Source organism: Ipomoea triloba, chromosome 5 (genome assembly GCF_003576645.1).
Source record: "Ipomoea triloba cultivar NCNSP0323 chromosome 5, ASM357664v1".
NCBI lineage: Eukaryota > Viridiplantae > Streptophyta > Magnoliopsida > Solanales > Convolvulaceae > Ipomoea > Ipomoea triloba.
The window spans coordinates 25211795-25223958 of record NC_044920.1 but is presented as its reverse complement, the minus strand read 5'-3'; the positions used below and the strand labels follow the sequence as shown (position 1 = coordinate 25223958).

The following is a 12164-nucleotide window of genomic DNA, read 5'->3' as shown; positions in this document are numbered from 1 at the left end:
CCCCCCCCCCCACACACACTAGGAACATGCAATGTAGACTCATTCCATACCAATGATGAAAAATCACATAAAAGAAGTGAATGCATAATATTTTCATTTAGAACTCCACACATTGGACATGTTGGATCAATCTCCACTCTTTTTACAATCAAATTCGTAGTGGTTGGGAGAATATTAGAAAGAGCTCTCCATATAAAAATTTTCCATTTCGCAGGGCATTTTATTTTCCAAAGATGTAGCCATTTATCATAAATACCCGTAGTAGGCTGTAGGTCTCCCACAATACGCTTATAACCTTCTTTGACAGAATAGATGCCCTTTGGGTCTCCTTGCCAGAACCAGGAATCCTTATAGAGGGGAGCCACTGGCACTTTTAATATACGGGCCACGTCATTATGCTGAAAGATATCCTGAATGATCGAATGGTCCCATGTTCCTGTGGACGGGTCAATCAATCCTGAAACCACTAAGCCATCTAATTCATTTGGCATGATAGTCTGTACCATTGGATCAGGTTCGTCAGGTAACCATGGATGACCCCAGATTAGAGTTGATTTTTCATTCCCCACTCTCCTTCTTACTCCACTACAGATTAATTCATGGGAGGCCATAATACTCCGCCAACAATAACTTGGGCAATAACCAAGAGTGGCATCAATAAATGTTGACTTTGGAAAATATCTTGCCTTATAGATGCGAGCCACTAGTGATTGGGGTGTTACCAGAAATCTCCAAGCCTGTTTGCCTAGCATTGCAAGGTTAAAAGCCCTCAAATCCTTGAATCCCAAACCACCAAATTTCTTGGGTACACACAGTCTGTCCCAAGCTTTCCAGTGTATGCCTCTCTCGTTCCCAGAACCCCACCAATAACGGTTCATTGCCCTCTCAATAGCAACACAAACTGAGTCAGGAAGTAAAAATACACTCATAGCGAATGTAGGCATAGATTGGGCCACACTCTTAAGTAGAACCTCTTTTCCTGCCTGTGAGAGAAGTTTCTTATTCCACGACCCAATCCTTTGCTTGATCTTATTTTCTATATATGAGAACACAGCTTTCTTATTTCTTCCAACAAATGATGGGAGCCCCAGGTATTTACCGAAATTAGGAGCAAGAACTACTCCCAAAACCGCAGCCACATTAATCCTGTCCCCCTGAGACGTGTTTCTACTGAAACATACATTGGATTTATGATAGTTCACCGCCTGGCCCGACATATGCTCATAATCAGTAAGACATTGCTTAATAGCCTCAGCCTCTTGAATATTTGCCTAAAAAACAACAGACTATAATATGCAAAAAACAGATGAGAGACCGGGGGTGCACCCCTAGCAACTCTACAGCCATGAAAATCACAACTTGCTTGAGCCTGTTGGAGCAGTAGGGAGAGACCTTCTGCACATGTCATAAACAAGTAGGGAGATAGGGGATCTCCTTGGCGAATACCACGCGTGGGAACAATTTGACCAATATCTGTACCATTCACAAGGAAATTGTAGGAGACTGTGGTCACACATAACAGAACCAAGTCTACCCAACTCACTGAAAAGCCCAGAGCTAACAACATCTTCCGCAAATAAGGCCACTCCATCCGGTCATATGCCTTTGCCATATCCAACTTCCCCCCAACCAACCAAACCACACTGCTTTCTATTCAAATAGTGTCCCACCTCCGCAGCAATGAGAATATTGTCCGTAATAAGCCTATTCGGGATAAAAGCACTCTGTGACTCTGAGATTATATCTCCCAGCAGAGGTTTCATCCTATTAGCAATCATTTTAGCCATGATTTTATAGACTACATTACAGAGGGCTATAGGACGTAAATCAGACACCTTCTCTAGGGTATTCTTCTTTGGAATTAAAACCACATTAGTATCATTCATGCCCTCAGGGAAAGAACACTCATTCAGACATTTTAACACAAAAGCAGACACATCAGACCCCACAACATCCCAAAAATGTTGATAGAATCCCGGGTTCATACCATCCGATCCTGGGGCTTTATCAGGAAACATTGAAAATAGAGCAGCTTTGACCTCAGATTCACAAAATGGCAGCAAAAGAGCATCATTCTGCTCGGTGGTGATACATGGGGTGATAGAAACAGTAAAAGAATCCATATTGAAGGAAGTATTATTTGATGCAAAAATACGATGAAAATAATCAAGCACAACAGCATTCAGATCATCCCCCTCTACCCACACATCAATATCATTCATTAGTCTAGAAAGAGTGTTTTTCCTCTTTCGAGCAGAGGCGTACCTGTGAAAGAATTTGGTGTTAGCATCTGCTCCACGCAACCAATGCTGCTTCGCCCTTTGTTTCCAAAAAACATCCTCCTGAATCTCCAGCAGACACAACTCCGTCTCCATACACTGATACTCCCCGAGAGAATGGGGATCAAGGCAGCCTTTAAGGTGTAACTGCTTCTTCCGGAGGTTAGCAATCTTCTCCCCAAACTTGTGGAAGTGGTCTCCCCCCCCCCCAACGGGTAAGCTTATTTCCACAATGTTGTAAACAGGCCAACAAGCCAGCATTTCTCCCTTCCTCCCACGCCTCCTCTACTTGCCTCCGGTAGCCTTCATCATGGACCTAGGCCATCTCAAACTTAAAAGATCTGCGTGGTCTTTGACGTACTCGCACACTCGGGTTGACTCCCAAGTAGAGAGCCGAATGATCTGAACTGCGAGAAATAATATTAGTCACAATCACCTCCGGAAGTAAATTACACCAATTAGCTCCTGCAAGGACTTTATCCAACCTCTCCTCCATCCAATCCACGGTTCCTCTGCCCCTTTCCCATGTAAACTGATAGCCCTGCATGGGGAGTTGTGTTAAGCCACAATCATCTACAGCCTCCCTAAAACCCCGGAGTAGATTATCAGGATGCGGATTACCACCCCTTTTCTCTGCCTGCAACAGGAGATCGTTAAAATCCCCTATCACCACACAAGGGAGTGATGATATGTCCGCTAGCGTTCTTAAGAGGTCCCATGAATCAGTTCTCCTACTCCGCTCAGGGAATCCATAGAACCCTGTCATCCTCCAATCCCCCAATCCTGTAATAGAAACTTCCACATCCACATGGTTTTTCGAAAAACTTAATAATCTCGCAGTATTATTTCTCCTCCAGAATAAAGCAAGACCACCACTCAAACCAACATTATCAACATAGAATAATCCCTCAAAACCAAGCTTGACACGGAGACGCTCTGCGTGAATCCGTCCCACCTTGGTTTCCATAAGAAAAATGAACTCAGGCTTCTTACGGGACACCAGGTCCATCACTTCGCGAACTGTTCGTGGATTGCCCAAGCCACGACAGTTCCAACTTAGAGTACTCATGATGATGGGCGGGTCTAGGAACCAAGACCCGCCACATGCAAGTTTTTTGACACCTCGGTCATAATCACATCACTACCATTACCTCCCTGACGCCGTGAACCACCACCCGAGCCCTCTCGACGGCGTTTAGACACTGTCGTAACCACTGCCCCAGCCTCCAATACGTCAACCGGCACAACAGTTTCCGACGTTTTGCTGGTACCACCGACTGCCACTTCCGACCGCGTCTCCTCCCTCGGCGGCCCGCCAACCGGAACCAGCTAATTATCCCCTACTGCCCTAGGGCCCCGGCGCTGCCCCGCTCTCAAATCTGCTTCGAAGGGGTACTGATCAAGCGGGATAGATGATTCCCTCGCCTTTAAGCAAAACCTATGCGTGTGACCCATCATACCACAAAAGAAACAAAAGCAGTGTAACCGTTCATACTTAAACGTCACCCAACACCAGGATTTATCACGCTTAAGGAGCTTCATTCTTCTCTTGATCGGCTTATCAACTGGCAAAGCCACCCGAATCCGATAAAAATCCAACCAAGGTGCCCCTGCAAACCGGTCATCACCCTTCACAAAGGAACCAAGGAAGTTTCCGATTTGTTCAAGGATCAAACTCGAGGTGTAGCCTACAGGGACATCATGGAGCTGCACCCACATGTCAATGGAGTCAAGCTTGACATCTCCAGGCAAAACGCCATCCGGCACCCGACGACAAACAAGTGTGCAATTATCAAACGACCAAGGGCCTTCGTCAAGAACATATTGCATATCCGTCGCGTGAAAGAAAACGAACATGAATACGTTAGGCTGTAACTCCGTGATCTGAACCCCTTTCACTGGCTTCCAAACCGAAGCTAAAACTTGACGCATATACTCGAGCTTAATCATCCTTGCCGTTAAGAAACGACCCACAACCGGCCATGTCTCGTGCTCTATCATGTTGTCCGACTGTCCATGAAGGTGCACCGGTTCGAAAGCCTCTTCCTCGTCCTCTAACACCATATCTGCCCAACGTGCCGTCAAGCCAGCAACCCCATTCGGCGGTGTTTCAGACGCCATGCAACAATCGCAGCACACACAGACACAAAGAAGCTCACGGGAAAGAAAAGAAAAGAACCGATGAATCACCGGAGAAAGAAGAGGAAAAACGACGGGAAGACCTGAAAACCCTAGGAGAGAACCAAAACCCTAGACTTGGCTAGAGAGAAAAAAGTGAAGTATCATAGGCAAATTATTTATAACTTAAGTTGTAACAACTCAAATTAAAAAGATTGAGAAGAGCTCAAATTGAAAAGGTAAATTTCAGTTACCCCCCGCAGCCGCAGAAATACCCAATCTAGGGTCTCGACTCTACTCCGTAACATCAAATTTCACTTTATAACTGCGTTCGTTGATGAGTACTTCAATATTCCGAGCTTCACTGCCGGAACGGTCTTCACGCCGCAGCTCAATATTAGCCACTGGCGATGTGGCATCTTCTTCTGGTCCCAACCAGACACTCCCCCATTGGTAACGGGTTTAATTATGCGTAATATTTATCGTTTACAACTGCATTTTGATTTTTGATTTTTGATTGTCGTTGTGCTAACGTATATTGCTTCAGAATTTTTTATGTTCTTTTACAGTAGGTTTACAAAAAAAGCTTATATTATTATTATTTTTATTTTTAAAAAAGCTGATTTGAACTTTTGCAATATTTACACAAGCCATTTCAGTATTTGACCGAGCTTACCGGAATAAGGAGAAGAACAGAGTTCCAATGTTGGTGCGGGATGACAAACTCACAAAGCTCTTGGTGGAAAAGGTTGAATTCTGCCAACCCCAAGCGGGCATGCCACCAGGACATGTAGGTCTCGGTACCTAGAGTTGGGGAGTTCCCAGAAGCAGCTGGGAGTGGCAAACTCACAAAGCTCTTTATCCCAAGTTTGGAGGTAAGTTTTCTTTAAAATATTTGAAAATCTTTAAAGTTGGCAATAGATATGTAATTGTTGGTTGTCATGAGTCTAGAGAGTTAACAGGCACTTGCATTGTGTTCTGAAAATCATAATATGGGCCATGGTGATAAGCCCATAGGAATCTATAATTAATTATTTCATGGCACTCAGTGAGTCGGTGTGCCCCAAAAGATAGTAGTTATCACAGTTATGTTGAATAATTTCATTGCAATTGTGAAATTATTTTTCATGATTATGAAGTATTTCTTTTCATTCTTGATGAACAAATAAATAGTAATAATGCAATACTCCATAATAATTGTCTTTCAACTAAGTTGAATCAAACCAAGCTTTGAGAACGAGAGCCCATTGTAAAAGAAAGGATTATCTGTGTTCCTAGGCAAATCACTTTCTAGTGACTTGGGATAAACCCCCTCAAGTTTGGCTTAAGCTTAATGTGGACGCAGCTATTGACAATAATTCTGGACAGGCTGGTTTTGGTTTCATACTGCGGGATGCTGCAGGGTCCTTCATTGCAGCCAGGGAGGAAAGTTGGAAGGGATTACTCACTCCAAAGTTGGCAGAAGCTCTGGCTATCCGATCATCGATTACTTGGCTAAAGTTGAGGAGGTACGAATGTGCGATGCAGTGCAGATCGAAACGGACGCTCTCCTTGTTATCCAGGGCCTGCGTAGTGATAGCTTGGCTTCATCATTTGATTTGGTTCTTGAAGATGTTAAGAAAATAGCTAAGGACTTCTCCAATATTAGCTTTCAATTTGTCAAGCGATCAGCGAATATGGAAGCCCATAAGTTAGCCCGGGAAGCCGTATTCATAGCTGGTTGCAGGGAGTGGAATTCGTTCCCACCTAGCATTATTTCTGATGTTTTCTCCTCTGTTTTAAGTTAATGAAGTTGGTGTTTGCTTTCAAAAAAATGTTTAAAGTGACATTTAGGGTACAAGTTTGAATTTTCTCTCATTTTTTCAGATCCATCAAAGTTTCTGAAGTTATTAAACAGTTGTATTATTCTTTTACTATCCCAGCTGGAATTTAGTTTTTGCCATATAGATCCTGCACTTTCTTTCTCAAATGGCAGTTATCTAAAATCATCTGCCCTGCCCTGAAGGACTGTTGTTTGATTAGGGTAATCATAATTTTTTGAATGGTGAATAAAAAATTCATGCACAAAATTATATCTAAACTACTAAATACATCCTAAATTTGAAAATAAATAATGTATTTAAAGACATGTAAGAATTACCATGAAAAATGACCTTGATGTATTCTATGTCATACATTGAAACTGAGTGGGGTTGTTCTGAAGTGTCGCTGTTTAGGATATTGCAATAGTTCAAGGAAAAAGTATTTTATGCTAGTTGTAGTGTGGAAAAAGGAGATAAAAAGTCTAAGATGGAATTGGTGGTAAACTAAGCAAATAATTTGATGGTTTCCAACTACGGAATATATTTAGGGTTCCCTGTTGTGTTTCTGGAGTGGAACCTGACGAACTTGAATGTTTCTTTTTTGTGACAGAGAGTATATGTTGTTTTTAACAGATGAAACATAAATTGATACCTTCCTATGCCCATTTCACACTTCAATTTGATACCTAAATGGTAAAATTATACCATTTTTGCTTTCTATTGATACTGAATGTAATGTGATAGTCTAATTTGCTTAATCTTTTTTATACCCCCCAAAAAAAAATTTGTGTACTGGCCACAAAGAAAAATAAAAGGTACATCTCATTCTCCTTTAGCCTCTCTATCTCGCGCCGCCACACCAAAAAGTCCAATATAGGGTTTCATCGCCTCATTTAATTTCTCTCAGAAACTCTTTATTGGATTGAATTTTATATGACTTGATATTTAATTCCTTATTCAGAGCATTGTTGCCAGATTGAACTTTACACAATTACACCACAGCACATGCTCCATTACTGGCATGTCAAAGCTGGAGGCGCCTCCTTCAAATCCCCACTTGGACCCTTCCAGTGGCCCTCCGGTAACGGATTTAGTTTGGATACTGTCTTTACCTCTTGTGTATAGTTGTTGATCAATGATTTTTAGAAAAATTGAGAAGTAACAAATGGCTGAATTCTGTTTCTCTACTGCTTACAGTAGTTGATATTTACTTTGGAAGTGATAATTAGGCTCAGATGTAGGACTTGATAAACCAGATTTGCCTTTTATCTTTTCTGAAAAGAATTAGAGAAGTTATATGTACTGTTTTACATCCAGTTTATTTTTTAAGCCATTTACAAGTTGCATTATTTTTGTACTCCCCAATTTGCCAAGTACTGAAATTAGTGATGCATTGGCAACTAATCAACTAGGTGACTGGAATAGCTCAAGTGTATTCTTTTTATCTTTCTTTACTATATACTTTAACTTATTGCTCATTCGCACTGTGGAAGGCTCTTAATTAAAAATTGGTGGACTCATGGTGGAAAAGTTTGTTTTGTTTGTATTTTTTTTTTCCATGTCAGTGTGAGATATAAGACCTACATCTCAACAATGCTACATATATTGTTTTGTTAATATGTTTTTCTGGAATGTTTACAGTTTATTTATTTTGAATGTTGATCATATGCTTATGCTTCATATTGTAGATTGTGGTACCCCAAGAAACATGTCTTACACCCAGTGAAATATCTTCTATAATTGATTCTTTCAAGGACAAGTTTGTCTTGGAGCGCCATTCTTATATTAAGGTGCATTTTAATTTCCTATTGAGTGCTCCTGGTTGCTGATTCATGTAGTTGTACAAAAGCATAATAGACTATTGTGTATATTATTCTTCTCTCAGAAAAAGATTGCGGACAATACACAGGAGTTGGCTGGTGTAACTAGAGATCTTTATAAATTGTCAATAGAAAGGAGAAATCTTAAGATTCTTGTTGGTGATGGAAGTTCAGATCTGCACTCAAAGAGGCAGAAGGGTGCTGTTGATTTGCAAAACAGCATTGGTACTGGCAGCGGAAATAACATCTGTAGCTCTCAAGAAAATGGTTATGCATCCTCAGATCTACGATCCAGCATTGTTCTCAAGGATGCTGTTTGCCCCATTGAACTCCCAAAATTGGAAAAACTACCTCCATACACTACATGGGCTTTTCTACATAGGTGTGTTATGCGGTGCTTTTTTTGTGTTTCAATCTGAACACCTATACCTTGAATGTATTTAGCTCCACTGAAAGAGATATATCCCCTTGCTAAAACAAATATATTCTTTTTAACTGTAGATGTAATTTAGTAGTAGTCATTCATTACTAGGCTTGCTTGAGTTAGAAGAGATGGTATAATGCCTGTCTATATTGGTTGTGTACTTAGAGTTTTTCAGTCAAGGCCTTAAACTGGTTAGCTTTTAGCCTTGGATCCTTCCCAATAGGTTTGTAACTTGCATACATGTTTGTTTAAAACATAGTTGAACCATGATTGCACTCTATACCCCTTATTGTTATTGCATGAAAAGCACATGAGAGAGTCTGGTTTTTTATTGAATAATTTGTTATTGACTTCCATTTTGGACTGAGAAATAATACCTCTCTTACTGGGAATTTTTCAGAAACCAAAAGATGACTGAGGATCAATCAGTGATAGGTCGCAGAAGAATCTATTATGACAAGAATAGTGGTGAAACCCTAATTTGCAGTGATAGTGATGAAGAAATAATTGAAGAAGGAGAAAAGGAGTTTGCAGAGTCTGAAGACTATATTCTGCGGTTTGTTTAATTATGTGCTTGAAATGTTACAGAACTCTATACCCCCTTGATATATTTTCTGCTTCTGCCTTAGCAAATACTTTGTATGGCATTTTCTTCACATTAAAGACTTTGTATGGAACTTTCTCCATGTAATAAACAACAGCATTTTGCTTGACATAAACAAACATCTAAGCATGCTTTATTGCCATGCCAAGAGTAGACATGCAGCACCATGTATCATACATTAAACAGTGTCATAATAATTATTTCTTGCTCTTATCTTTTTGATTCACTAGGATGACTATTGAAAAGGTTGGATTGTATGATACGGTGTTGGATTTGTTGGCCAATCATTTCTCTAGAAAACCTAGTGAAGTAAAGGTATAAACTTTTTCTTCTTGATTTTGTAATGTTTTCTTACTCTGTAGTCCTTGTCTAATAAAAACTGGTCACATTGAGAACTTTAGTCGTCCTGTTTTTTCCATTTGATTTATTGCCAGAATTACAGATATAAACCAGATCAAACATCTTGTACAGGCAAGATATAAAGATCTCATCAAGGAAGGGGCTACTTCTAAGAATGTCACCACAAATTCATATTTAAACAAAGATCTTGTTGCAGCTCTGAGTTCAAAGGTTGGATTGTATGATACGGTGTTGGATTTGTTGACCAATCATTTCTCCAGAAAACCTAGTGGAGTAAAGGTATAAACTTTTTCTTCTTGATTTTGTAATGTTTTCTTACTCTGTAGTCCTTGTCTAATAAAAACTGGTCATGTTGAGAACTTTAGTCCTCCTGTTTTTTTCCATTTGATTTATTGCCAGAATTACAGATATAAACCACATCAAACATCTTATACAGGCAAGATATAAAGATCTCATCAAGGAAGGGGCTACTTCTAAGAATGAAAACACTGAAGTCACCATAAATAAATATTTAGGCGAAGATCTTGATGCAGCTCTGAGTTCATTTAACAATTTATTTTGCCGGCGATGTTTTGTAAGCAACAAATATTGATGATTTCTTTACTTGCATAGTGGAAAGTTCAAATTTGAAGGTTGGGAATAGTACTGTAGCCATGTTCCCATCTGTTTGCAATTAGGTCATGGATTCTAGTGTACTAGGCCTGGCTTTGGTTATTTGATCTATTATGCTTTATCCTAAATGTAGTTCTTTTCCCATCTGGTTGCAGGTCTTTAATTGTCAATTGCATGGATGCTCACAGGATCTTATTCTTCCGAAGCAAATACTTGTGAAGGAGGAACTTTGTGCACACTATACTCCGTGTAATTGTAAACCTTACTGTGGAAAGAAGTGTCCTTGTGTTGTAAAATCCATCTACTGTGAAAAATTCTGTGGGTAGGTGACTGCTCATTTTTTAAAAAAATTGGAACAATTATTGGAATCTGAGTTGGATTAATCCTTTAAATCCATAAACCAAGCAACACATTTTTTGTTCTCCTGTCCCCCATCCGCTTTTGCTTCCTTTTGTGTTTGTGTTTCTTTTCAAGTTCATCCAGTATCTTTATTAGTGTTAACTGATGCTGTGCAATTGCTTTCTTTTTCTATTGCCTAGATGCCCATTGAAATGCAAGATACGATTTCAAGGTTGTCACTGTACCAAAAATGAGTGCGCAACTGATCATTGTCCATGCTATGCATCTGGAAGAGAATGTGATCCTGATGTTTGTTGTTTTTGCTGGGTTAGGTGAGCTTTCATGGTGATATTTGTTGTTTTACATGAATTTAAATGTGTAAACAACTATTTTTAAAATAAATATTTTCCAAACATACGTAGAGTGGGTTATTTAATATATAATCTCAAGAATATTTTTAAAATTCCAGTTCAGCATGCACATATAAATTTATATTGCTTCCATTTAATTACAAGAAACTTTATTTATTAGAAACAAGCAAGTATTATATAATCATTCAAGTTTCATCAAATTAGTTTTTGTATGAATTTCAATGCATAAATAGCTGAATGCCTAAATTAGAGTTTATTCTACTTTTGGTCTCTCAACAATGATAACATTTCCAATTATGGTATTCGGCTTTTGATTTTTTCCACTTTTAATGTTTGGCTTCAAAAAATGGAACACATTTTAAAATCAAGTACAAAAAGTAAAATAAAAATTGAATACAGTAGGTGGGGATGCCACTATAGTGATGGACTAAAATTGGAATAAATTTGCCTAATACTCCTTTCATCCCATAAATTAATACATCCCAAAAGTATAACTCTGGTATTGCACGTCTCTTCATATTTCTGTTTCAAACTATTTATGCTGGTTTATTTGGCTTTGCAGTTGCGGTGATGGTTCTATTGGGATTCCTCTTGGCAAAGTCTCCAACCACAAATGCCAGAATATGAAGTTACTTCTTGGAAAACGGCAAAAGGTAATTATGCTTGATATATCTTTTAAATTTGAAAAGGCTTAACTAAGCTATTCAAATTAGTATAATGTCATAGTAAACACATTATTTACCAATTACCACAAATGAACTTAAATGAAGTCCATTATGAAGGCCTTACTGAGATATTTTGAGCACTCTGCTAAGCAAAATGCCCTTTCAAATGACTAAGGTCCTTGGAAGTTAGCTGACATCTCAGTATGTTGCTGTGGGTGTTGAAGCTGCTTCTTATGTACTTAGGGCACTGACCATAGGTTGAATAGCTAGTAATTGCAGATCAGCAAGTCGCAGTTAATAGGACCTTCCTCTGCCCACCACCTTATGCCGATGAATACAATTGGAATAGCATGCTGGACTTTCACTACCAAATCTCTAGCTCATTCATGACCTCAGAAGATTCATTTTTTTTTCACTATTAGAAAACAGCTCTGCGTTCTTCCTAGTACAGAGTATTCTCACTATCTCACAAAAGTTGTCCTCTTTACTCCAGGCACAAATTTTAAGGATAGTGAAGAAAAGTTATTTTTTGCTCTGTCCATAAAACAACTTTTTGACTTTTCTTAGTAGGCTAATAGTTGAAGGTAGAATTGTTTGTGGTGTTTATTTTAGGAAAGTGAAGCATTTTGGGACATACTAAAATGGAATGGTGAAATAACTTTTTGTGGATGTAGAAGTAATATATAGTATTTGGTTGGAAGACAATTGGATACTCTGTATTCACTTTCTATACTGGAGTTTTTTTTTTTTTTTTTTTTTTTTTTTTTTTT

The 12164-nt window shown here is 39.1% G+C and overlaps 2 protein-coding genes across 4 annotated transcripts in view; one reads left to right on the top strand and one right to left on the bottom strand.

Moving 5' to 3' along the window:
- Positions 1 to 3608: 3608 nt before the first annotated feature.
- LOC116020466 lies at positions 3609 to 4400 on the bottom strand. Its single transcript, XM_031260940.1, has one exon. The coding sequence runs from the start codon at positions 4398 to 4400 to the stop codon at positions 3609 to 3611; it is 792 nt and encodes a 263-aa protein (XP_031116800.1).
- A 228-nt stretch (positions 4401 to 4628) lies between these two features.
- LOC116019319 (histone-lysine N-methyltransferase CLF-like) overlaps positions 4629 to 12164 on the top strand; it is a 9406-nt gene continuing 1870 nt past the window's right edge. The window contains exons 1-12 of one of the 3 annotated variants that reach the window (XM_031259473.1): positions 4629 to 4850; positions 5057 to 5272; positions 7161 to 7280; positions 7888 to 7989; positions 8085 to 8401; positions 8844 to 8999; positions 9278 to 9362; positions 9519 to 9686; positions 9844 to 9981; positions 10175 to 10341; positions 10559 to 10690; positions 11292 to 11382. In XM_031259473.1, coding sequence (XP_031115333.1) covers positions 7221 to 7280; positions 7888 to 7989; positions 8085 to 8401; positions 8844 to 8999; positions 9278 to 9362; positions 9519 to 9686; positions 9844 to 9981; positions 10175 to 10341; positions 10559 to 10690; positions 11292 to 11382 — 1416 coding nt within the window. In that variant the 5' untranslated portion in view covers positions 4629 to 4850; positions 5057 to 5272; positions 7161 to 7220. Of the gene's footprint in view, positions 4851 to 5047; positions 5273 to 7160; positions 7281 to 7887; positions 7990 to 8084; positions 8402 to 8843; positions 9000 to 9277; positions 9363 to 9518; positions 9687 to 9843; positions 9982 to 10174; positions 10342 to 10558; positions 10691 to 11291; positions 11383 to 12164 lie in introns of all 3 variants that reach the window. The other 2 variants (XM_031259472.1, XM_031259474.1) reach the window with 2 other exon arrangements.